This window comes from Caretta caretta, chromosome 24 (genome assembly GCF_965140235.1).
Source record: "Caretta caretta isolate rCarCar2 chromosome 24, rCarCar1.hap1, whole genome shotgun sequence".
Taxonomy (NCBI): Eukaryota; Metazoa; Chordata; order Testudines; family Cheloniidae; genus Caretta; species Caretta caretta.
In genome coordinates this window covers 17,415,974-17,442,146 of record NC_134229.1, presented here as the reverse complement: position 1 = coordinate 17,442,146, position 26,173 = coordinate 17,415,974, and the positions used below count along the sequence as shown (strand labels likewise).

The 26,173-nt window shown below is 57.2% G+C and overlaps 2 protein-coding genes across 2 annotated transcripts; one reads left to right on the top strand and one right to left on the bottom strand.

Moving 5' to 3' along the window:
- The first annotated feature begins 5,491 nt into the window (after nucleotides 1–5,491).
- On the top strand, nucleotides 5,492–6,510 carry LOC125625671 (chemerin-like receptor 1). Its single transcript, XM_048828020.2, has one exon. It carries the CDS (start codon nucleotides 5,492–5,494, stop codon nucleotides 6,428–6,430), a length of 939 nt encoding a protein of 312 aa, XP_048683977.1. The 3' UTR covers nucleotides 6,431–6,510.
- Nucleotides 6,511–8,176: 1,666 nt separating this feature from the next.
- On the bottom strand, nucleotides 8,177–23,045 carry PPP2R1A (protein phosphatase 2 scaffold subunit Aalpha). Its single transcript, XM_048828007.2, has 15 exons — nucleotides 22,901–23,045; nucleotides 17,831–17,921; nucleotides 17,271–17,371; nucleotides 16,767–16,999; nucleotides 16,237–16,384; nucleotides 15,970–16,125; nucleotides 15,546–15,660; nucleotides 14,890–14,960; nucleotides 14,366–14,500; nucleotides 13,636–13,809; nucleotides 13,155–13,215; nucleotides 11,104–11,258; nucleotides 10,719–10,861; nucleotides 10,316–10,407; nucleotides 8,177–9,820 (listed from the first exon to the last, which is right to left on the bottom strand). The coding sequence occupies exons 1-15, from the start codon at nucleotides 22,976–22,978 to the stop codon at nucleotides 9,804–9,806; spliced, it is 1,770 nt and encodes a 589-aa protein (XP_048683964.1). The 5' UTR covers nucleotides 22,979–23,045; the 3' UTR covers nucleotides 8,177–9,803.
- Nucleotides 23,046–26,173: the final 3,128 nt, after the last annotated feature.

Genomic DNA, 26,173 nt, shown 5'->3' with positions numbered 1-26,173 from the left:
AAAACATTTAGTGAATTAGTATCAAGTTTGCCAAATTGTTTCGCTCAACCACCAAAAATCTGAAACATGTTTCAATATGAAACATTTTGATTTTCTTTTTCAAAATGGCTTTGTCTTGAAATGTGCTTCAATTTTATTTTATTTTTATTTAAAATGTGTAAAATCCAAGCTCACAAAAAAACCCATTTTTTTCTGACTGAAAGAAACCCTCTCCCACCCCCGCCTTTTCATTTGCCAAAAAAATCATTTGGGATCATCTCCAAATAAGTGCCTCCCCCCCCAAAAAAAAAAATTTCCGGAATAACCAGAGACCCAAAGAATTGGTTATTATCACAGGACTTACATGCCATCTGTGGTCCCAATTCAGCCCCATTGTGGCTGAAAACACCAGGTCAAAGCTGATAATAGGGACGGGAACTCAAACATCTCCATGTTGAGATCGAAATAGCAGTGGCCGTCTCTCTAGGCCCCCACGTGTCAGCTCAGCGTGGGTGTTACTCACCCTCAATTTCCGGAAGCCGTAACTCGCAGAGATGTGAACTGCTATTAAACACAGGTGTGAACAGCTTGAGGAGCGGACTCACTTTTGCAGTATGGCTGCACCAGCCTTGCTCCTGTTGCATAGCTGAGCTCAGGGTCTGTCTGGGCTTGTTGTTTCCTGAAATTTGGCCTCTTTGCTTTCACCAAGAACATTATAACCATCTGAACATGTTCAATCAGGATGTGCAGGGGAGTAGGAGGGGGCCTGTATCGCAGGAACCCCTCTACCAAAGGACCCCAAATTTGCATCACTCCCGCCTCCGTTGCTAAGTGCTGGTTTTCAAGGCAGTTGCCCGCCGCATGGGGGGCATCAGTGCAATTTGTGAGTATTAACAGCAGCTCATCTTCAGGGGGCTGCATCTCCTGATGCCCCCAATCAAAAGACCGCCCTTTACCCCCGCAGACTCCAGCAGAGCCCCTGCGGCTTGGTGCCACTTTCCAAGTCAATGCGAGTCTGCAACTGGTTTTCAGAGCGGTGTGAAGAATTTAAGAACGGCTCCTTTTCATGCGGCTTTAGCTGAGGGCCCCGGATCACGACCCTCTGAACCTGCCCCACTCACTCCGCCCCGGGCCTTGCTCAGAGACGGCCAATTTCAGGCCAAGCCGAGCGGGCGGGTGGATTTCAGAGCACTTGGGCTCGCCGGGTCTGACAGGAAGAGGTTTCTCTGCAGGCCCGACGGCAGGAGTGCCCTGAGCAGATCTGCTGTGGGAGGACTCGGGCTCCCAGGCCTTGGGCAGTTCTCAGCTCAGCATCTGCAGCACCTGGTTGCAAGCGGCCCCCTGAATCCAACAGCCCTTTGCTCTCTGCACACTCACGTCCAACCCCGGGCCGCCAGCCCGGCCGCACTCATGCCAGACACCACAGCCGCGTCTCTGGGGCACGGGCCTCTTTGAGAGCCCCGTTGAAGCTCTAGTCCCTTTGGACAGGCGGCTCCCTCTGAGGGGCGACGGGTGGTGTTGATATTTGCCCAGGGGGTACCACTGGACCCCACATTTCTGTGCATCTGCAGGACTCCCTGCCACAGAGTATTAATGGGGTTAACCTGTGGGACTCAATGCAGAGAGATATAATTATGCGCTGTCTCTGACAGACAGTGAATTTCTCGGTCTTGTTTCAAGTCAATCAGATGTGAAATTCCCACTTTATGATGCTTGAACTCCCTCCCTCCCAGAACTGGGGTTAGAACCCAGGAGTCTTGACTTCCCATCCCCCTGCTTTAACCCACTACAGCCCACTCTCCTCCCAGAGCAAGAGCTAGAACCCAGGAGTCCTGACTTCCTATTTTCCTGCGCTAATCCACCACACCCCTCCAAGAGCTGGGGATAGAACCCAGGAGTCCTGGCTAGCCCCCACACCCTGCTCTAACCATTAGGCCAGTCTGCAGAGCACAGAGGACTCCACGCGAACAAGTCGCGGGAGGCGCAGTCCCAGACAGAGCCAATACCCCGAGGACCCTAGTGCAGGGCTGTCAGCAAGGCCATGGGGCTGAGAAGCGGCTCCGTGGCTTGAGGCTTCCTGTGTTACAATGAGGTGAGAAGGACCCTGCACGCTCTCTCGAGTCAGGGTGTAGCAGCAGTTCCTGCGACAGGCAGCTGAGTACCTCCGGCAGTGGGAGGAAGGTGAGTTACTCTGTCCTGTAGCAGGGAGTTCCACTGGGTTTTCTGTGCACTTGGAGTCAACACAGCACCATTCCGAGCCCCCTCCCGCCGAGCCAGGCAGTCCCCTGCCCTAGGGCCAGACCAGAGCCGGCGCCCCCCAGAGTGGAAAGGACCCGTGTCCTATTCCCTGCTCCACAGTCTTGTGTGTTCTGGGCCAGGACCCTGGGTTCTATTTCTGATTCGGGAAGGGGAGGGGAGGCGAGGCCAGGGGGCTAGAGGGGGAGGGCAGAACTCCTGGGTTCTGTCCCCTCTCTGTGACTCAGTTTCCTCATCTAACGATGATATTTGTATTTGTATTTGCGTGTGTGACCTTGCTGTCCCCTGCTTGAGGGGGTGAGCCCTGCTCTGTGTGTGCGTGTGTCCCTGCTGAGCCTTGCTGTGATACCTGTGTGTGCTTTCACACACTGATTGGGAGTGCCCACGGGGGGAGGCCTGGCACCAGAGGTGACCCCTTCCTACCCCTGCACGCTGCCTGGGGGGGGCTGAAAAGCTGAAAAGTTCCACAAGCTGGAGTTAGAAAGGCTGGGGAAGAGAGGCTGTGACACACACACTGTGGGGCGGATCCCCTCCAGCAGGGGGCAGCAGACACACACACACACTCTCCCTCCCTCCCTCCAGCCACACACGCCCGGCCCGGCTCCCTGCGCAGCGGACCCGGACCCGGACCCGGACCCGCCCCCGCCCGGCGGCCCCCCGGGACCTGGCGGCAGCCAGGTGAGTCGCGCCCCGCTCCCTGCCCAGGGGCCGGGCAGCCTGGCCCCCATCCCCGCGGCCTCTGGGCTCCTACCAGACGGGGTGAACCCCCCGCCCCTCCGGCTGGTGGAACAATCTGTATGGGAGGGGCTGGGAGCCCTTGACCCAAACTGCAAACTCTGTATATAATGGAAACCGCTTCAAGCCAGAGGGTGCCGCAGCCCCCCCCCCCCCAGTACCCCCAGTTCCAGCACCTATGCCCCCACCCCCCGGGAAACCAGCGCTACCCGACTCAGACAGGTGGGGAAACTGAGGCACGGGAAAAGCAAGAGTCCTGGCTCCCAGCCCGTCCTTTGTTCTAACCTCTAGACCCCACTCTCCTCTAAGGGCCAGGAGTAGAACCCAGGAGTCCTGGCTCCCAGCCCCTCCCACTTCAACCCACTAGACCCCACTCCCCTCCCATGGCCAGGGATAGAACCCAGGAGTCCTGGCTCCCAGCCCACCCCCCTCGCCAACTCTAACCCCTGGAGAATCGTTCCTCCTCAGGTGAGTGATTTTGCTTTTGCTGTGGGAGCTGGGATTTAATGGGTTAGAGCAGGGGGGCTGGAAGCCAGGACTCCTGGGTTCCTTCCACCCCCGGCTCTGGGAGGGGAGTGGTATCTAGTGGTTAGATGTGGGGGCTGGGAGGCAGGGCTCCTGGGAGACAAGTAGGGTCTAGTGGGTAGAGGGTGGGGGGAGAGTAGTCTGGACTCCTGGGTTCTATTCACAGCCAGGGCTGGGCTCTTCCCCCCCCCCTTCCCCGCCTTCTCTGTAGCTGAGACCTTGAGGATGGATGCCGTTGCTCTGGCTACAGCTGTACAGTGTGTCTGGGAACATTGCCGGGGGGGGGGGGGGGGGACAGGTGAACGGGTCCTGCCAGGGGGCGGTGGCAACTGGCAGGGGAGGGAAGGTACGTTCTGTTCCTGGCCGGGAGGAGGGGGCTCTAGGGCTGGGAGGAGGGGGCTTGGAGCCAGGACACCTGGGTTCTAGCCCCAGCTGTGGGAGCGGAGTGGGGTCTAGTGGTTGGGGGGGGGAGGCAGGAGCCAGGACTCCTGGGTTCCCTCCACTGTTCTGGGCAGGGAGCGGGATCTAGTGGTTGCGGGGGGGGGCTGGGGGACAGTATTTATAGAGAGGTGTAAATGCAAGAGCCGAGGAAGGAGCGACAGGCACTCCTCCAGCGAATCAGTCGCAGAAGCAAGAAGAGAACCCAGGAGTCCTGGCTCCCAGGGCCCCCCTGCTCTGACCCACTGGCAGGGCTGCCAACCGTCCTTTATTACAAGGAGCGTCCCTTGGTTTTCCATCTCCCTGCAAGAAGCTCGGGACTCACTGAGTTCTGCAAAAAGCAGCAAAAAAAACCCCCTGGCGAATGTAGGTGAGTCCTGCTGAGGGTTGTTATTAATGATAATCATAACAACAATATCGGGGGCGGGGGGGTCGCTAAGAAAATAGTCCCTTGTTTTTGAAATATGATGTTGGCAACCTTAAACCCACCCAGAGCTAGGGATAGAAACCAGGAATCCTGGCTCCCAACCCCCCTCGTTCTGACCACTAGACCCTACTCCCCTCCCAGAGCTGGGGATAGAAACCAGGAATCCTGGCTCCCAACCCCCCTCGTTCTGACCACTAGACCCTACTCCCCTCCCAGAGCTGGGGATAGAAACCAGGAGTCCTGCCTCTCAGCCCCCCACCCTCTAACCAATAGACCCCACTCCCCTCCCAGACCCAAGGAGAGAATCCAGCAGTCCTGCTTCTGGCTCCCGCCCTCCCCCCCACTCTGCTCTAACCACTAGACCCCACTCCCCTCCCAGAGCTGGGGATAAGAACCCAGGAGTCCTGACTCCAATTCTCCCATCCCACTTCCTCCCCCCCAAATCCCCTCCCCTTCCTCACTCTGCCCCCAACTCCAGCTGGCACAGGGGTCTGGGCCCCAGCAGCCGTGCTCAAGCCCTAACCACCCCCCACGGGGGTAGGGGACCTGGGAGCTGGCTCCTCGCCCAGTGCCGAGCGACGCCGGCCCTCCCGGGCCCCCCGCCGGCACAGCACCCAGCTGAGCTCTCACCCCCACGGGGCTGGGAAATTGACGCATTAGGATGGAAGCGTTGGGCCCAGCTGGTTGTTTGGGAACAAAGCAGGGAGGGGGGCCTGCGGTCAATGCAACTGTGCCTATTAGCATCACTAAGTGAGCAGGGCTCAGAGCGAGGGACGGGGGTGGGGGGAGCCGTCACACACACACACACACACTCATTCCTTCCAGCAGAGACACACACAGGCGTGTACACACACACTGTCCACAACCATTAGTTTAGTTAGCACATGGGTAACGGTGGGGGTGGAGGTCCGGATCATCCCAGCATTCAACTGAGTCTGGGATCTCAATGGTGGCCCAGTTAATGAGTCCTGGCTCCCAGCCCCTGCCTGCTCTAACCTACCAGACCCCATTCCCTTCCCAGAGTCAGGGATAGAACCCAGGAGTCCTGGCTCCCAGCCCCACATCCGACGCCATGGGAGAGAACCCAAGCGTAGGGCCTTTCACAACCTACCCTGTCTCTTCGGCAGGGCGATGCTGCCCGTCAACGCCACATCCGGGGAGGCCCCACTGCGCCAGGCCATGAAGGTCACCACGGCCGTGGCCTTCGGCTTCATCTTCTTGGCGGGGGCGGCCGGGAACGGGGCGGTGCTGTGGGTCACGGGCTGGAAGCTGCGCTGGACCCCCAACACCGTGTGGTTCTTCAACCTGGCTGTGGCCGACGTGGCCTCCACCTCTCTGATCCTGGTCACCGTCCTGTACCTGGCCCTGGATCTGGACTGGCCCTTCGGCTCCGTGGCCTGCAAACTGGCCAACTGCCTCTTCGGCTTGAGCCTCTGCAGCGGGGTCCTGCTGCTCAGTGCCATCAGCGTGGACCGGTGCGTGGTGGTGGTGGCCCCGGTCTGGTGCCGCAATCACCGCACGCCACGGCTCAGCTGGGTGGCCTGTGCTGCCATCTGGGCCCTGTCGCTGGCCACCTTCGTGCCCAGCTCCTTCCTCTTCTCCGAGCTCTCCTTCGAGAGGAACCGGAGCTCCTGCAGCAACCTGGACGTCTTCCAAGACTGGAGGCGCCAAGAGGCCGAGATCTTGACCGTGTTCATCTTCCTCTCCCAGTTCCTCCTGCCCTTGGTGGTCATCTCCGTGTCCTACTCTGTCCTGGTGGTGGCCATGAGGCGGAAGAGGCTGGCCAAGTCCAGCAAGCCCCTCTTGGTGGTCACCAGAGTCATCTTCTGCTTCTTCCTCTGCTGGTTGCCCTACCATGCCTTGGCCTTGGCCAGGATCTCCACAGCCCACGTGCCCAGCGCCGTGCGCCTGGTGGCCATCCCTCTCTCCAAGTGCCTGGCCATGTTCAACAGCTGCATCAACCCCCTGCTCTACGTCTTTGCCGGGAGGGAGTTCCAGGACGCCGTGCGGAGGCCCCTGGTGCAGGCCTTCAAGGCAGCCTTTGAGGAGGCACCACCAACCCATGTGTGAAGGGGGAGACGCCGCACTGCAGGGAGCCGGCTGGGGGAGCTCTCCCCTGGCAGTCAGGGCTGGTCCCAATGCCCCAGCATGGCACTAGGGGGCGCTGTGCTACAGGGGACACGGTGGGGGCTCTCCCCTGGCAGTCAGGACTGGCCCTGGTGCCCCAATGTGGTGCTGGGGGGCCCTGTGCTGCAGGGAGTGAGCTGGGGTGGGGGGGTGCTCTCCCTATTGTGAACCAGAGTCACTGCCGGGGATGTGGACATTTTCCTATGTCACCTACCCTGAGTCCTTTCCTCTTAGGCTGGGGGCAAAGACGTGGCTAGAACCGAGAGCTCAAGCTCCACGTCCCGCCTTATCTCTACCAGCCTCAGGTGGGAGCTCAGGCCAGGAAGAGCAAGTGTGGTTTGGAAGGAAACCCCCCCAACTTCGTTTCAAAATGGAAATGAAAGAGATGTATCTAAAGATACCAGATTGTGAAACTCGCCCCAACGTTTCGGGGGGAGGAGGGGACCCCTAAGGTTGGTTTGGGTGCATTGAAAGAGTTTGATGCCCTCGGGACTTTTTAAATACAATTGATAAAATACCAATTAATTGTTTACCATATAAAAATAGGCTATTGGCCAAAACATGACCCACCCCCACCCCACCCCGCACCCAAAAAATAATACAAAAATGGGGACTGGTTGTCCTTTTTATGTATTACAGAAACACAATATACCCCATTTGGGACTTTCCATTTCCTCCAGCGCACAATCAACCCAGGTCAGCCGCTGCTTTGATTCCAGTCTTAGAAACACCAAAATCATCAAATCCACCCGGAAACCCAAGAAAGGGTCATTTTGAAATGAAAAAAACTCAGCTCAGTCCATTCCGTTCGAACGCCCGCTTTGAACCGGCCTCCCCCGGCAGGGAACTGCCTCTCAACACTTGCCTTCCCCAGCTTGTCTATTTCAATCAAGCCACGTTTTCTGACACAGGCTCTGCCCTTTGGAAAACCTCAGCCAGCTCTCCTGGAGGGGCCGGCCTCCGCTGGGGGGTACGAAGAGCCCCACAAGGGGTGACAGACCCATCTCTGCCCCCCAACAGTCACAGTACTTACAGGGAGAGAAGGAAGGGATTTGTTAACCCGGACAGGCTGATCTCCAGGTGATTGTGGAGGGGCCTTTCCCCTCTAAGGGGCACAGCCCCAGGCTGGGGGCCTGGCTGGCTGAGGGGGGCAGGGAACAGGCAGACCCAACGCCAGGCTGGGGGACTGACTGGTTACGGGGGACAGGGAACAGCACATAGGCCCTTTCCCTTATAGGGGGCACAGCCCCAGGCCAGGGGATTGGATGGCTCAGAGGGCAGGGATGGTCCTAGGATCCCCAGCTACTGCAGCGCTTGTCTGGAAGGAGACTGAAATTCCAGGGAAAGGGTCACAAACCCCCTCGGTGCTTGGCCTGCGGCCCTTGACTTGCCAGCCCCAGCCCAAATCCCTTCCACCGCCCACATGTCCCCCCGGGGGGTTTCATGGGGACACAGGATTTTCCATTACGGAATGTCTCAGCCACTGCAGCTGCCTTGCGCTGGAGCTGGATAAACAGCTACCCCACCCCAGAGGTGGCTGCATCGCAGTAGGAGGTGAGGGATCGCTGTATAAACAGCCCCTGCACCCCACCGGCACCCAAAGTTGCTTCAGCACTAAGATCCTTTTGTTCCACCCTCCACTCCGCCCCCAAGAACCGCTCAGTTCTGTCCACACCACAGTCACGCAGGAACGGTCGAGCATTTTATTAATCATGGAGAAGAAAAAAAAATAAAAACAAGTTTTCACAAAGAAACACATTGGCTTTAAAGTGACATTTCACTAACAGTGTGGAGGAGGAGGGGGACGGGGGGGCTTGTGTTAAAGGGTGCGGGGGGTTAGGGATCACCCTGTATTTGCTCAGTGCATGACACCAGGGCAGCAGCAAAGGGAAGGGTCACGCTGGGGCACAGGCGTTTGCATGGTAAGGGCAGGACTGAGTGGTTAAATGCCCCTTGACTTAGAGCCATCTAATGGGGATGGCCTCAGTGATGCCCCGCTCCTTCCAGGTGAGGGGCACAACCCCAGAGAACCGAAAGCAGGGGCCCGCAGCAGGATTGACGGCCATGGGGCTAGAACCCAGAGGAAATCCTGATCTAATTCCTGCCCAGTCAGCAGCACCTGAAGGGTGGGGGCTTTTCCTTACCACAGCTGAGAGGCTGTGGGGTGAACTCAGAGCAGATTTTACCCCCATGACCCAGCTCAAGGTCATGACCCCACACCCCAAGCGTTGCCTGTAAAATCCCAGCCCCCTTCCCCAGCCCCCACGGGGAGCTCAGACCCTTGTGTGGGTTGATTGGCAGAGAGGATTTGAGAAGGTCAGCTGACCGGCTGCCACAAGGGGCCCCCCCATGTTCTAATCAGCGTCTCACACCCTGGAGAGATCGCCCCGGGGGGTTCCAGGCTCCAGCGTTTGGATCTGAAAGCCCTTTGCCCCATGGCTGAGAAGCATTTGCAGCCTCCCTGAGGCTGGCATCAGGCGGGCGCCTGCCAGCATGAACCTGCCCAGAGCCCAAAGGTGAAACTGACAAGGGAGACCCCTCCAGCCCAGCATGAAACTGACCAGCGCCGAAATTCACATTAAAGAAACCCTGTTACCAGGGGGAGATTTGGTCTCTTCTCTGCTTAAAACTTGCCCCCCCCGCCCCCCGGGGGGGGGGCATTGGGATGAGTTTTGATTTTGGGGAGCTATGGGGGGGCTCTCTGGGAAGGACGAGGGCCTAGGATGGCAATGCTGAGTCTGGGGGGAGTTTAATGCTGCAGGGGAAGAGGAGAGGAGGCAGATTTCAGCAGAGAGGAGTGAGAAAAGCAGATGGATGAAGGAAGAGAAGGAGGAGAGCGGGGACGTGGTACAGAACAGCCGGGGGCCAGGGAGGGACAGAGCCTTTCCTAAGACCAGCTGAAATCAGTGCCGCCCCTTCCCCCCCACCCCAATCTCCTCCTGCACCCGTCCCGCGGTGGGTTGGGATTGGGGGGGGGCGAAGCTGCTGAGGAGGGATGCGACGAGCCGTCCAGAGGGGTAGGCAGCACAGGGATGGGGGACTCCGGGAGCAATGAGCCGCCCCCCAAGCTGCAGTGTTTGAGTGGGGGGGTGGAATACTGGGGGGCCGAGTGCTGCGCCCCGGTGAGTGTCCAGATGGGAGATGAACTGTCGGAGGGGGAAGGGGCTGATCGGAATGGGGGGGTCCTGTATTGGGCCGTCGGGCACCCCCACCCAACAGGGGTTCATACACATGCACAGAGGCTTGGGGAGGGGCCAGGGAGTGAGGGTCCGACGGCGGCTGGAGGTCAGGGAGACGACAGGGCACATCCTCTAGGTCAGGCCAGCGCCAGCACTGTGGGGAGGAGAGAGAGGGGGTCAGATCACAGGGCCATGGCTCTCAGCCCCAGAGACCCTCCCCCACCTTCTGGATGTGTGTGTGGGGGGGTGGGGGGTTGGTTCTCCCTGAAGACCCATCCCCACACACTGGAGAATCCCAGAAGCCAGATGGGGTATCCCCAAGGCACCCCCCCCGACTTGGGTCAGAGAGGGGGAACCCAGAAGCCCCACCCCAACACAGCCCTAATCATATAATGCGGGCCCTGATATGACATGGGGGCAGAGAAGGGGCCTTCGACAAAGACACCCCCAAACCCCATGCTCCCAGCAGGTGGGGGATTGGTGATGGGAGGTAATCACTACAGACCTCGCCTAGCACCCACCACCCCAACACCACACAGGGCCCCACAAGGCTGGATCAGCTGGGCAGGGCCCAGCAACACCCCGCTCCCTACAGCGGGGAGGCCCCCAGGGGCTGAGCCTGCAGCCCGGTCCCAACCCCACCCCATACCGGTCAGGGCCTCCTGTGCGAAATATTTGACGTCAACATCCTGGTCCTGCGTGAGCTTCTCCAGCACCGGCTTCACCTCGTTCTGCAGGGTGCTGTGGGGTGCAGGGGGCAGTTAGAGGGACCCACAGAGCAAGAGACATGGGGGGCAGAGCAGACCGGAACCCTGGCCCAGGGGAAACCCACCCCCCCTTCCCATCACAGCTACTTGGGTGGAGGTGAATGGCGGCTGAGAGTCCTGCCTCCCTCTGCCCCTCCTCCTGGTGCCCCCCAGCCCTGCCTCAGTACCGCCCTGCCCCCATACCCTCCCCCATCCCCACTCCCCTAGCAGATTCCAACCTCCCCTCCCCAACCCCATCCAACCCTGCCCAGTGCCACAGCCCCCGGCCCGGCCCCTTGGCTGTACCTGTTGTCCAGGATTGGTCCTATTTTCTGCAGGGACTTGGCCACGTTGAAGCGGACGTTGGCCACAGCATCGCCCGCCATGCGCAGTACAGTGGGCAACATGTGTTTGGTGGTGATCTCCTGTCCGCACACCTCCGAAAGCACCTGGGGGGTGGGGAGGGAGAGAGGAGCGTTACACCAGCACTGAATCGGTGCCCGTCGCGCAAACCAGTAGAACCCAGGAGAGTCCTGGCTCCCAGTCTCCCTGCGCTAACCCCTAGACCCCACTTCCCTCCCAGAGCTGGGGAGAGAACCCGGGAGTCCTGGTTCCCAGCCCCCCTGCTCTAACCCCTAGCCCGCCCCACCCCAGGTGTCTGGGCTCCCCCTGCCCCCAGAGGGGCACTCACATTGATGCAGAAGAGCGTGGTCATGCGGTGAAGGTAGTTGGGGTCGTTAGACATGGCCAGCACTTTGGGGATGATGGTGGCATGGGCCCAGTCTTTGCCGAACTTTTCCACCAGTTTCTTCAGGTTGCTGGTGGCTGCCTCCCGGATGGCGTAAACTGGGAAGGGAGGGGAAAACACGTCACCGGGGGGGGCTGGGGCTCTGCGCCAATCCTGGCAGCTGGCTAGCAACACCGGCACGCTAACCCCGATCCCTCCACCTGGAGACCTGGGCTAGGAGGAGTCACCCTCTGGATTTTGAGTCTTCAGGGGTTACAATTCACCCAGCCGGCACCAGCCCACATTCACCAGGTTCCCCGTTTTCAGTAGTGCTTGTCAGCAGCCCCGCAAAACATTGGGAGGAAAACACAGTACGTGTCGAGGTTCTCTTGTTGCTTTTGGGAATTCTCATTTAAAACACAGGCACCTTCCGCTTCAGCTTTCCCTGCTGTGCAAGAGCTGCCGATTGTCCATAATTATCCCCATCAGACACTATGAGAAAGCCCCACCAGCCCCAGAGGTCAGGGTTTCCCACGGCCAAGAGGGCTAAGAATTGGCCGTTCATTTTAAACAAGAGCTGGGATTTTTGCATGATCGAAGTCCAGAAGGGCCCAATTAGGTCATCCGGTGTCATCTGCACATAGCACAGACCACTCCACTTCCCCCAGCTCCCCCTGGGTTGAGCCGCACGACTTGTGTTTGGCGAAGAGCATCTTCCAGAGAGGCCTCCACTCTGGATCTGGGCCTTACTTCTCACATGAATTTATCTGGTGGGGACAAGGTGGTTCCCCTCTGAGAAGAGCCTGAGGAAGCGAGGCTGAGCCACCCCCAGGAAGCGGAGCAGGCTCGGGGGGCGGGAGGGAGGGGGAGAAGCCCTGAGACAAGGCCCACCCGGACCAGGAAGAGATGAACTGCAGGAGTCGCTGGCGAAGGGCAGCAGCGGGCGAACGCTACTGTGGAAGACGCAGGGCGAGACACGCTGGGCCAGGTAATGCAGCAGAGGATTTCAGCAGAGCCCAAGAGGGGCTGAACTATTAATCTGGGCACTTGTGTTGGGCTTTAAGCAGGACCTTTTGCTATCCCAGAAGCGGAGTGAAGTGACAGGTGGAGACCTGAGCCACCAACTCCCCAGAGATGGAGTTGGGAGAAGACCCCAGCCAGGACTGGAAACCACCACTGGAGGGGGGGAAGTGTAGGGTACAAGAGGCAAAGTCCTAGGATGCTACATCTCCAGCCCTCTTTCCCACCCCCTGCCCTGCAGCTGAGGGGAATTCTCACCTCCCCCCACATAACCCCTTTCAGGAGTGGTTTCCCACTGTGGAGGCCCCTCATCCCCTTCCAGAGCAGTGGCCAAGTGAAACTGAGTAGGTCTTGCTCACCCCATAGCATTGAGCTGAGACACACAGCTGAAGAGCCTAGTCAACTGCAAAGCTGTCCTGAAACTGACCAGACTCTTGTTAATTGGATTTGGGGGGGGGGGGGGGGAGGAGTGACCTAGATCTTGTCAGTGTCACATGGCTGTGACAGCTAGGACCAAGTGAATGGGGCTATAAAAGCCCAAGCAGAGGATCTGGGAGCCCTTATAAGTCAACAGATCAAAGGGCAATTACTCAGTCAGTGAAGGTTAATTTGTTTGTATTCGAGTAGGATGCAGGCGCTGCTCAGACACAGCCAGAGACAGCTCTGGCCCCGAAGAGCGCAGTCTACACGAACAAAGGAAGGAGTCAGAGCCCCGATTTCTAAGCACATCCACGACCTGCTGGAGGTTACACCCAGTGTGTGGCACAGCCAGGAACAGAGCCCAGGAGTCCTGGCACCCAGCCCTCTGCATAAACCTCAAGACCAGCCTTCACCTCCTATGACCTTAGAGGTCATCTCCCATGATGCACCATAGCTCGGTCCGAGTCGTGGGGCTCCACCCCGCAGCGGTTAAGTTCCCACTCAAACCAAGGGCCCTGGAGCCAGCACTGGCCATGGGGCAGCCCTGAGGGCCGGCTCCCCTGAGCGACACTCACCATGATCCACCAGCCAAGCCATGCACAGGGAATTCAGCTTCTCGTCAAAGAACTCCACCCCCTGGAAAGGAAGAGACTGTTAGTCCCAGAACTCCAGGCCAGACCCAGGACCTTGTGGGAGAGACGGGGCCCCTGGAAAACAGGCACTGTTCTGATTTCATAGATGAGGTGCTGCTGGTGGAGAGAACCCAGGAGTCCTGGCTCCCAGCAACCCCAGGACTGATGACTTGCGCCCCCTAGGGCACTGGAGCCAGCCCTGACTTCAGGGGAGAGCCCCCACCCGGCACCGTGCTGCACGAGGCACCCAGGCGCTACGCTGGGGCACCGGGGCCAGCCCTGACCAAGCGGGAAGCTTGGACCCTCTCATCCATATCCTGACCAAGCATTTCCCTGTTTAGCAAGAGACAGGACACCACCAGCCGGGCCTGACCCTTCCAGGCCTTTCATCCCAAAGCCCCCATGCTCCCCACAGCCTCCTTACCAGCTGCCCGGCCAGCAGGGGCATGTACTCGATGATGGCCAGCCTGACACGCCATTTGGCATCCTCGGCCAGCTCCACGATGGCCGGCAGCAGCGACTGCGAGAGCTGCCGGATGCCGATCACCTCATTGACACAATCCAGGTTCGAGATGATGTTGAGCCGAACCTCAGGGCACTGGAGGGAGGAACAGAGCTCAGAGCAAAGGCTTTCCACACAAGATGGGAGCCAGGAGTCCTGGCTCCCAGCTCCCCCATGCTGTAACCACTAGGACCCACTCCCCTCCCAGGGCCAGAACCCAGGAGTCCTGGGCTCTCAGACTCAGACTATCAAGGTTGGAAGGGACCTAAGGAGGTCACCTAGCCCAATCCCCTGCTCAAAGCAGTACCAATCCCCAATTTTTGCCCCAGATCCCTAAATGGCCCACTCAAGGATTGAACTCACAACCCTGGGTTTAGCAGTCCAATGCTCAAACCACTGAGCTATCCCTCCCCCCGCCCCAGAGCCAGAACCCAGGAGTCCTGGGCTCTCTCCCCCCCACACACACACAAATAGGCCCCACTCCCCTCCCAGAGCCAGAAATTCAACCCAGGAGTCCTGGCTCCCAGCTCCCCTTGCTCTAACCACTAAATCCCACTGAGATCTCTTCCCAAAGGGAAAAATGACTACCAATGAGACAGGAGCACAGCACAGCAGCCCCGAGATGCAGCCACCTCTGGGGCGGGGCGCTCACCTCATCCTTGAGCTGGGCCAGGAAGAGCGGCAGCAGGTGCTCGATGGTGTTGTCCTTGCCCAGGATGGGTGAGAGCCCCATGATGACGGAGGCCAGCGCTGACTTGACGTGCTGATTGGCGTCCGACACCAGCTCCTGCTCGGGGGGAGAAGGGAGGGTTAATGCAGACAGGCCGCCGCCAGCCTCATGGCACTGAGCTGCTGGGGCTGCCCCCCCACAACCCCAAGTACCCCCCTTAAACCTCCCATGCCTCCTCCACCCCCAAAGCCCCCTACTCCACCACTACCCCTTCACACTCCTGTCCTTGGTGGCACCCCGACCCCCACATCCCCTTATGCCCCTACCCCCTTCTACATCCCTCCCCCCATGCTCCCCTGCCCTTCCACCGCATCCTGTGCCCCCCATTCTCACACCCTCCTCCCCTCACACCATGCTTCCCCCTACATTCCCCTGCTACCCATCCACCCTCCCCCTGCAGGGGGGGATGCCAGCAGCAAGGGGATCGGCTGAGCCCCGCCCCTTACCTTGATGCAGGGCAGTATCTGGGTCATGATGACGTTCTCGCGGCAGTCAGCTGACAGGTTCTCACAGAACTCTGGGGAGGGCAGATGGTGAATGGGGTGAGGGGTTAACAAGGGGTGGAGCAGCTCCCATGGGGGGTGGGGCCAGCTGCTTCAGGAGCCCAGCACAGGGGACCAGAGTTCAGACATGCAGCAAGCAACCTGACCCCCCCCCACACACACACACACACCCCATTTTCTCTCTCCCCAAGTCTATTTGTTCTCTCTCAAATCTCCCCCCCAACAGGGAAAAGAGCCAGGATCATACCCACCATCCATTCCCCTCCCCTTAAGACTCTGGCCAAGGGGCCAGGATCAGCTGAGATCAACACCGCCCCACCCAGAAGGGCAGGATCACCCCCTCCTGTCTATCCAGTTCGTAAGACCAGCATGACCATCCCAGCTCCAGCCAATTACCCAGGGCTTTGGCCATGGGGTTCCCAGCCAGTCCCTGGGGGGAGACTATATCCCACACACTCAGCCTCCCCCACAACCCCCATCCAGCCTCCCACCCAAAGATTCCTCCCCCCAACAATCCCCTCGGGCTGTAGAGATTGTTCTGGTCCTTCCAGAGGGTGATCCCAACCTCTCACATGGACAGAGGGGGCACCAAGGCTGACCTTTGACCTTGTGGGAGGCAGCAGCCCGCACCTCGGCCTCGCAGTCCTTCATAAGGTTCTGGAAAGCCGGCACCAGGTCGGTCTTGGTGATTTCAGGCCCAACGGCTTTCTGGAGCTGTGGGGGGAGGGCAGTGGGTCAGCAGGGGGTCCATAGGTCAGAGCGCTCCAGGGATCCAGGCCCCAGACAGATGGAGAGTCACCAGATCAACAGCCCACCAATTTCAGCACAGGGGAAACTGACAAGCATCAACACTATGCACAGATCTCAATCCCCATCGGCAGTGCCCTGCGATCCCTGCCCTGGGCTCCCCCACACCCCCAAAGCTCTGCCAGTGCCCCTCACTCCCAACCCACAGCCCCCTGCTAGTCCATGCAGCATTAGGTCACCACAGATCACTGGAGCGAGGAGGGAAGCAGCACGCACCTCTGTGAACTTATCAGCCACCATGTACCGGACCCGCCATGATTTGTCCTCTGCCGCTTGCCGTAGCGTGGGCATCACCAAGGACTCCAGGTCCTCCTGGGGCAGGAGCTGAGCGATATTGACACAAGCCTCCACAGCCAGCAAGCGCACAGAGTCCTGTGGGAGAGAGGCAGGAATGGGTTAACGCCAGATCCCACTCCCCTCCCAGAGCCAGGGAGAGAACCCAGGAGTCCTGGCTCCCAGCCCCCTCCCCTGCGCGGCTCTCACCTGCTCGTCGGAGGCCAGGTTGGAGAACATGGGAATAATCTCGCCCTTCACATGCTCCAGCTCCAGGACCTTTGCGAACTCGCCCAGCTTGGAAGCCGCCGCCCGCCTCACCATGGGGGTGTCATCGGAGCATAGGTTCCGGAAGTACCTGCCGGGGATGGGGGAGTGAGACGCGTGTAACAGCTCCTCCTTGTCGCCCCGATTCAGCCCTCTGGGTTCATCTAGCCTGGTATCCCACCCCGGATCAGACAAGGCAAAGGAGGGTGAACCTCAACTGCCTCCAATCGGAGTGGAAGGGGGGAGAGTGAGTGAGTGTGTGAGTGAGAGAGAGAGATGGAGACTGATCCCATTTATGAAGGGGATTATGAGATATAACAGGGACTTGTCCCACTGACCCAGGGTTCCTTCCAGCTGCATGATCAGCCCCACGGGGGCTCCCACTGACCCAGGGGCTCTCACCCAGCCCCACATTCAGCCCTGCGAGGGTCTTCCCCCAGCTGCGCAATCGGCCCCATAGGGGCTTCACTCACTGCCGGAGCTCTGCCTTGACCGAGCTGGACACGCGAGGATAGCAGACGCTGAAGAGGCCACAGGCCGAGGTGCGGGAGGTGAACCAGTCACCCCCTGCCAGGCGCTTCACCAGGGGCACGAAGTGTCCCTCCAGGTCCGAGGGAGAGTGCTCGTGGGAGATAGCACGCAGCGACTCCACCGCCTTGTCTCGCACCACTGTCTCCTCCACTGTCGCCAGACTCTCCAGGGGGGGCTGCGAGGGGTAGTGAGATGGGGGCTGGATTGATTCCACCCCTGCTTGGGGTGTGGAGAGAACCCAGGAGTACAGCCCCCCACCCCTCCATCCACAACACCCCACTCACAGCTGGGGAGAACACCCAGGCGTCCCGACTCCCAATCCCCTCTCTCTAGCCCACTAGACCCCATTGCCCTCCCAGAGCTGGGGATAGAACCCAGGTGTCCTGACCCCCCCCAGTGCCCATATGAGGCGGCTCCATGCCCTAGATGGCAGGGGTCTGACCTACCAGTAAGCAGTGCACATATTCAGGTCCCCCGACCAGAGCGGTGAAGGTCCCCAGCTGTTCAGCCAGAGCCAGCAGCACCTCGTCCTCATCGTAAATCGTGTCTGCAAGAGAAGTGGCGGGTGAGCAGGGAGAGGAAGAGGCGGCTGATGCCTTGGAAAGACCAGACATGTGAGTTCAGAGGGGAATCAAGAGCCGCTAGCTGACTGAACACAGGGCACTGTCTCCCCGACTCACTTGGACACGGTTTCATCAGTAGCATTCCAGAGCACTCTCCTGCCCTGAAGGGGGGTGGAAAGCCTACAGCCCCCAGTCCAGTCCTGCAAAGCCCCTGCCCCCACACACACCAACAGCCCTGCCCTCCGCCACCAGTGCTGGCTGTTGCTATCCACCATTTAAGAGCACAGAGATCGGAGGTAGTTTACCCAAGATCAAAGTGGGGGTGGAACCAAGGAGTCCTGACTCCCAGGGCCCCCCACTCTAACCCTCTAGCCCGACTGCCCTCCCAGACAAGGGGAGAGAACTCAGGAGTCCTGGAGGCCAGTTTGGAGCCCTCTGGTTACCTGTGAGGAAAGGCAGGAGCTCGCTGCGGGTCCTCTCCACACCGAGGGCCAAGGCAATGGTGGAGAGTTTCTTGATGCTGTTGAGACGTAGCTGTGTGGAGAGGGGAGAGTGGGTGAGAACCAGGCAACCGGGGGAGGGGACATGCTGGATGAAAACCTAGGTCAGACCCCAGCGATCTGAATCGTCACTGAAATCGAGGCTTCCCACTTGGCAATTTAAAGCAAGGCAATTTGCAATGGAGGCTTTCCACTGGGTGATTTCAATTGCCCCGCTTTAAATTGTGATTTAAATCGCCAGGTGGGAAGCCTTGATTTCAGTCACCAAGTTTAATCAACTTTTCCATTTGGGCTACAGTGATGTTTTAAAGAAAGGCACATTCTCCCTGGTTGATGGGAGCATTAAAACATGTCCATTACAGCTAAATGGAGCCTTCAGCGTAGACTTGGTACATCTTTTTGCTGCTTAGGAGGGGACACTAACTATATACAGGTTTCAGAGTAGCAGCCGTGTTAGTCTGTATTCGCAAAAAGAAAAGGAGGACTTGTGGCACCTTTGAGACTAACCAATTTATTTGAGCATAAATAAACTCAAATAAATTGGTTAGTCTCAAAGGTGCCACAAGTCCTCCTTTTCTTTTAACTATATACATTGATTTAAGCAATTCTAGACCACAGTATTTTCAGATACTTATTAATGACATTTGTAATATGTTAGAAAATGTGACTGATCTGTGGCTCGTTCAGAAGCTAATTCACTTCTTCCTCGTGATTTATGTGGAGCTGCATTAGGACGGCGACTGGAATTTAATTACACACAAAACAGCATGTACAATTTATTTGTATTAAATAATCTCTCACACAGAAGTGCAAGTCCTCGGTCCCCCACAGAAGCAAGTCCTTAACACAGTAGATGACCTACTGAGGCATATTTACAGAGCTTAACCTCAAAAGTTAGATGTTTTTCCCCCGATTCTTTCTTTATATAGAAAAGCAGCCTTTCAGCCAAAGTTTGCAACAGACTCACAGATTCAGCGTTTGTTTTTTATTTAAAAGTTTTAAGAGACTCCTAAGTTCAGGCCTGAACATATTAAACATATAAAACTCAGATTCCATTTTAAGTAAGTTTATTTGAAAAAAAATATTCTAATTTAAACAAAATCAAAACCTGATTTAAATGAAAAAACATCACTCTATCCACCCTATAGCTACGTGAGCATCGCTGCTGGGACAGGAATTCATTTCAGCTCTTGACCTCTGACGGCAGCAACCTCAGACCTCCCTCCTGAGGGCAACTTTTGCTATTGGTCTCTGCCCTGCTGGGAAAAGCACTGAGAACCCACCAACTCATGACATGCAAGAGACCATCAAAGGGCAACGATGATACTTCTAAACACACATTTTTTCTTGTGTCCCTTTGCTTCCCTTATCAATTTTCTACCGTTCCCCTTTCTTCTGCTGCTATATTTTTTTTCATTTTTTGTAGCTGCCTTCACTTTCCTTCTAAACCACATCATTTTTTTTTTTAAGCCAACATGGCTTTCTCCCTTGATTGGGGCTTCTCAGGTATCCATCATAAACAATGCTCCATTATCAGTCACATTTCCTAATTAAATTCTTCCTCCCAGTTGATTTGGCTCAGTTGTTTTTGGCTTTGTGAAACTGGCCCTTTTAAAGCACCAAATAAAATCTCTCTCTCACTGATCTGGACTTCATTCTGTTTGTACATTATAAATGTGATCAAGTCATAATCACTCGCACCTGAGTTACCATTAGTTTTTAGGTCTGTGATCAGCTCCCCTTTACTGATAAGACAAGGGCTAATATCGAATTCCCCCGCGTTGGATGCAACCCTTTTTGAGTTAGGAAATTGTCCTTTAACACTTACAAATTCCAAGGATGTTTTAGTACTGGTAGCCTGAGAGCTCCAGCATAGTCAAACAGAAGCCTCTCAGGATCTCACACTTTTTCCCCCTTCACATTATAGATCTGTCCTCCTGTTCCTCAGTGTGGTCTCTAGTAAACCCCAACTAACACAGCATCTTGTGCTTCCTCTGTTAGGATATTTATCCATAAGCAGTCAAGATCTTCTTCTTCGGAGTTACCAGTGACTCAGAAACAGGTGATGCCATTTTGACAGTGCCCCTCCCATCCTGCCCACTCGATCCTTCCTAAATAGTTTATAACAGGGGGTTTCAATCTTTTTTCATTTGTGGACCCCTAAAAAATTTCAAATGGAGGTACGGACTCCTTTGGAAATCTTAAGACAGTCTGCAGGCCCCCAGGGAACCACAGGCCACAGGTTGAAAACCATTGTTCTATGGTAACAACAACCTTTCGCAGACCCCTTAACACAGTCTGCGGACCCTCAGGGATCTGTGGACCACAGGCTGAAAACCACTGGTTTATGACCATTGATATTAACATTCCAGTTGTGCAAATCATCCTGCCAGGATACAGTAATACCACCTTGATTGTGCTTATGCTCATAAACGAGTAATTCCAATTCCTTTGGTTTGTAACCCAGGTGCCTAGCATTGGAGTAAAAGTAAGTCAAGAATTTCTTCTCTTCACGCCCTTCCGTTCCTGATTAATTTTGTTCCCAACATCTCAATTCTGTGCTCAGGGCTTGTATCATCCCTCTTTTTATCCTCCCCTTTCATTAATAGTTTAACACCCTTCTAACTAATCCAGGCAATCCCTCTAATGTACTAGACCCCGCTCCCCTTCCAGAGCCAGGGAGAGAACCCAGAAATCCTGTCTCTCGGGCCTCCCTCTGCTCTAACCCCTAGATCACACTTCCCCCCACATGCAGCCCAGAGTCCCTCCCCCTCGCAAGGTCTACTCCCACACCCCTTCCGCTGTGTCACCACTGGGGCATCCTGTCTGGGCAATCCTACTCTTCCTGATATACCCACCCTGGGAGCCACACCCTACAGATAGCCAGGTAGAAAAGGCCCTGTCATAAAACACACTCCCCACCCCCTAGTATGTCCCCACAGGTTTGTGCTTAGAGCAGGGGTGGGCAAACTATGGCCCGGGAGCAGCATTCAGCCCTCTAGACATTTTAATTTGGTCCTCAAGCTCCCACCAGGAAGTGGGGTCCAGGGCTTGCCCCACTCTGCACAGTTCCTGGAAGTAGCAGCATGTCCCCCCTCTGGCTCCTACACATAGGGGCAGCCATGGGCTCCACATGCTGCCCCTGCCCCAAACACCATCTCCGCAGCTCCCATTGGCCGGGAACCACGGCCAATGGGAGCTGAAGAAGCAGTGCCTGCGAACAGGACAGTTTGCAGAGCTGCCTGGCCATGCTTCCACATAAGAGCTTCTGGGAACTGCTTGAGGTAAGTGCCGCCAGGAGCCTGCACCCCTGATCCTCTCCCATGTCCCAACCCTTTGCCCCAGCCCTGATCCCACTCCCGTCCTCCGAACCCCTTGGTCCCAGCCTGGAACACCCTTCTGCACCCCCATCCCCTTATCCCCAGCCAGAGCCCTCACCCAAGCCCCCTGGCTCCCCAACCTCCTGCCCCAGTCCAGAGCTCCCTCCCACACCCTGAACTCCTTGTTTCTGGCCCAACCCCAGAGCCCACACTGCCAGCCGGAGCCCTCACCCCCTCCTACACCCCAACCCCCAATTTCATGAGCATTCATGGCCCACCATACAATTTCCATACCAAGATGTGGCCCTTGGGCCAAAAAGTTTGCCCGCCCTGGCGGTCCAAAGATGCCATATGTTGATCTAATTACCGCCCCCCCCAGCCCTTCTCACCCCATAGGCAATCCCCTCACCTCAGCTCCCATATTCTCCATCCCCCACCACCTTCATCCTTAGCCTGGGTTCATAAGCTACCTGGGCACCCCTTGAACCAAGCCCAAGCCCCCTCTTCCCACAAAAGGAAGAGATCAGAGAATTGTGCTCTTTCTCCGTATATACCATGGTTATATGGCAGGAACTTTTCCAACCAAGCACACAGCTGCTTCCCAGGCTAATCCCAGTATTGGTCCCCTGGGGGGCATGCCCCCACCACACCACCACCTTTCCCAGCCACCTCCTGCATGCCGCAGCTCATTGAGGGGAGCCCGGAGATTGGTTTTTACAAGCTTTGGCCAGCATTGGTCATGGAAGAGTCTAGCAAGGACCAACCGCAAGGCACTCGGGTCAAGGAAGCCCTAGGATTGGCTGCGGTAAGCCCCGCTCTCCTGGGACGTGCCACAGCCAGCCACCTTCACCATCTCCTAGGGGACGCCCAGGATGGGCGGCCAGAGGTCACTTGCAGATATACCCCAGGCCAGTGGCAGGGAGAGGCTCCCACGGACCCCGCTCCCCACCACGGAGACTTCCCCCAGCCAATCAGAGAGGGAGCGCGCCTAAGGACTGGCGCTCACAGGCCTCACCCCCCACCCAAGAGAACCCCGGGGAGCCGCCTTTGGCCAGGCCCACAGGGAGCTGGGCTCAGGGCAAGACCAGGGTATCGCCCGCAGGAGACTCTGTTAAGAGCCTCTGTGACTGGCTTGCTGACTCCCCAGGATACCATGCCCCCCCCCGCCTGGCCAGTCAGCAGCCTCCTGCCATCCGCCCTACCCTCAGCCACGGCCTGTGATTGGCTACGGGGCATACGCCTGGGAAGCAGCCAGTCAGGCACCCCCAGGTCACGTGAGCCGAGCCCCACGATTGGCTCTACGGGCACCCCGTAGCCAATCAGGGCCCAGGGCTCACTGACCCCAGGGCGAACGAGACGAGCCTCCACGCAGGGCAAGAGAGGCCCCACTGGAATGAATGGGGGAGACGCTCAGCCAATCAGCGGCCGTCTCTCATCTGACCCACAGGGTCGGGGGGGGGGAATCAGACTCCCCCCCACACACACTCATTGGCCCCCAGACTCCCATTCAGCCCAAGGCGGCGCGCCCATCCAATCAGGCGTCTCCTCTCACGCCCGCAGCGCGGCTTTAGGGATGAGAGGCGGCCTGCGATTGGACGCCGGACCCCGGTCTCCGCTCGCCGTGCGGTTCCCCGCAGCCCTGCCCGGCCGCCTCCCCCGGCCGCGGCTCGGCCTCCCCAGCCCCGGCCGGCACCTGGACGTCCTCGTTGCGCAGCTCGTCGATCAGCACCGCGATAGGGTAGAGCGAGTCATCTCCGTCGGCGGCCGCCATCTTAGCTCCCGGCTCCGGCACTAAGGAAAACACGGGGTGGCCTCGGCCGCCTTGCAGGGGCGGCTCCGCGCTCATTGGCTGGCGGCGACTGTAGTCCCGCCTACTGTCGCAGTTCATTGGCTGATTCAGCACCAGCCTCGCCCTTTCTGTCACGCCATTGGCTGGCACCCGAAACTGGACTGAAATCCCATTGGCTGAGAGTTTAACCAATCATCTGAATTATTATTGGCTAATGCCACACCTTCATCCCGCCCATTTTCTACACCCATTGGTTCTCGGTGCGCTATCCCCGTCTCCTCCATAATCCCATTGGCTAATTCCCCGACATGATCCCACCTTCATTAATATCCAACTCGCTGAATAATGCCCAGAGCCGCCTTCTCTCCCATCCCATTGGATACTGTGTCACTGTCCGTCCAGCCTTCTTCTTAAGCCGATTGGATACAATCTCTTAAACCCGCCTCCTCTCTCAGACTATTGGCTACGACCTCCAGTCCTCTCGCCAAATCTCCCAGCCTATTTGTTGCTTTCCTCGAGTGACATGCATCAAATCCCGCCCCGCAGTGACCCTTCGCGGTGAATGGGGTGTGGGGCAACTAAATTTGGTGGTGCGGGCGGGACCCTGAGGGCGGAGCGCATCCGCGTTGCCCCGAGCAACCGTGACGTTGGCCAACGTGACTCCGTCCCCATGGCAACGGCACTCACAGTGCTAGCCCAGTGATGAGGTCATCCACCTGCCCCGTCATAAGACCCGACCCACAATGTCACACAGCTTCTGATGATGTCATAAGACACCGTGATGTCACCGCACGACGGCCTCTCATATAATGTCTCATGCCAAACCCGCACCCCGAACCCCCTGCCCTAGGTCCCCCACCTGCTCCCCCACCTGCACCCCAACCCCCCTGCCCCAAGTCAGAATCCCCTCCCCCACCCTCACTCCCAGACCCTGCACCCCCTGCCCCAGGTCAGAACCCCTGCCTGCACCCTAACTCCCTCCCAGACCCCACACCCCCCACCGGCACCCCAACCCCCCTGCCCCAGGTCAGAACCCTGTCCTGCACCCTAACTCCATCCCAGACCCCGCACTCCCCCACTTGCACCCCAACCCCCTGCCCCAGGTCAGAATACCCTCCCACACCCTAAATCCCTCCTTTAAGTATTAGGTTTACCATTAACCAGACTTTAACCGTTTCCCCGGCAGCCAGCTGGCCACACTGGGCCAGCCGGCTGGAGCCATGTCAGGCTGGCGGACCAGAGGGACCTCATCCTCAGCTGGGCCGGCGGGACCCCAGCCCCGGCAGGTGGGCCAGGCAGGCTGGAGACGGCCAGCTCCAGCCATGCCAAGACGGCAGGACCCCAGCCCCAGCTGCCCCGCACCAGCCCGCCTGACGGACCTCAGGTAATGGTTAACCGGTTAAACGATATAATTTTAAAAGTTTAACCAGTTAACTTTTTTAACCGCATTTACATTCCTAGTCCCCTCCTGCATCCCAAACGCATCCCCAGCCCCACCCCAGAGCTCACACCCTCAGCCCCTTCCGCACCCCAACCTCCTGCCCCAGCCCAGTGGAAGTGAGCGAGGGTCAGGGAGAGCAAGCAACGGAGGGAAGGGGGATGGGAGTGAGTGGGAGGCAGGGCCTCAAAGAAGGGGCGGGGCATGCCTCAGGGAAGGGGCAGGACAGGGGGCAGGGCAAGGGGGTTTGGTTTTGTGTGATTAGAAAGTTGTCACAGCGGGATGCAGGCTAGATGGGCCCATAGGGCTAATCTGGAGCAGCAGGGAGACGGTGGGGTACCGGGCTAGATTGTCCCAAGGGGCTGCTCTGGGGCGCCAGTTAGGGGGCGGGATACCAGGCTAGATGGGCCCTGTCACAGCCCAGGGCTGGCTGCACCCCTGCCCCCTTCAGCAGCTCTATCCAAGTGCTCCCTTCCAGGCTTTAATTCTCCAGCCTGCACCTGCTGGGGCTGGAATCGCCCCATTTCTCCCTGTCAGAGCGGGTGCCAGCTGCAGCCTGTGGACACCAGCCGTGATTGCTCAGCCAGCTCCGACGGGTTTCAAGACCCACCCGCTTTCCCCTGGGGAGCCAACACCAGGGCGTGGACCCGGGGACAGGAAGCAGCCGCCTTTTCCAAACGAAGTGTCGTTTAATCTGAACTGCAGGAGTCAGCACAACAAGGAAAGAGATACAGCTATTGCTCTCTGAGCTACAGTTCAGTTGGCCCATCTTATCCCAGATTACCCCCACGTCCCACTGGGACTGGGGGCTCTGTCTGTGCCCCAGCAGACTCTGTCTCTCTGACTATCCCATTTATGAATCAACCACATCCTTCATCGTCCTCTCTTCCCTTTCAGCCTGGTCTGACCGCTTTGGCCGGCTCTGCAGAGGGCCAGGATACAGACGGAAGAAGAGCAAAAATTTTAGTTCACTGGGAATCCCAAAAAAGTCAGGGGGAAATCATTCATTTTGGGTCAAACCAAAACCAAAAACTTTCTACATTTTTGGCAAACCAAATTTAAAAAATAAATTAATTTTGATCTGAAAGAAAAAGGATTTTTTCAAAATTTTCCACAAACCGTAAAGTCAACAAACAAAAAATTGGTTCAACTGAAACAAAAACTAAAATTTGTTGAATTTTTCAGCATACTGAAAATCTGGGGGGGGTCATTTTGGGTCAAACCAAAACCAAAGGTTTTATTACTTTTCATTTCAGACTGAGCCAAAAAAACTTGGTTTTGAAATTTGTGGACCCCAAAAAGTTGGGGGGAAAATTCTGGCTCGAAAGAAATATTCCATTTCAATTTTGAGCACTTTGCAAAATATTTTTTTCATGCCTTTAAGAAAAATTAAACCACATTTCTAAACAAAACCAGGATTCGCACAGAAACATCTAAACTTCTCTTTTGGCAAATGTCGAAATGGAACATTTTGATTCTGTTCAGAATTTGGGGAGGTTCCCCCCCCCCCCCGCCGCCCCAACAGGAAAAATTCAACAAAATCAACACAAAAATTCACAAAAGTTTTGGTGTGACTGAATCTGCATTTTTCACCAGAACAAAGTTTCTAGTTGGGAACAATCTTCACAGTCGTTGGTTTCTGCATTCTCTTGTGAGGATCAGTAAATATGGGTATTCTATTCTATCCCGTTCAATTCTCTCTGTGTCCTTTTACCACGTTCATCACTGGAGTATCTGAG

What these genes read in the sequence shown, in the direction of transcription:
- LOC125625671 (XM_048828020.2), top strand. Translation starts at nt 5,492, where the DNA reads ATGCTGCCCGTCAACGCCACATCCGGGGAGGCCCCACTGCGCCAGGCC.
- PPP2R1A (XM_048828007.2), bottom strand. Translation starts at nt 22,978, where the DNA reads ATGGCGGCCGCCGACGGAGATGACTCGCTCTACCCTATCGCGGTGCTG. An exon ending in TGCCTCCCACAAGGTCAAAG is followed by an intron (nt 14,961 to 15,545) that starts GTCAGCCTTGGT and finishes TGCCCTCCCCAG; the next exon opens with AGTTCTGTGAGAACCTGTCA. An exon ending in AGATACTGCCCTGCATCAAG is followed by an intron (nt 14,501 to 14,889) that starts GTAAGGGGCGGG and finishes CCCCCCGAGCAG; the next exon opens with GAGCTGGTGTCGGACGCCAA.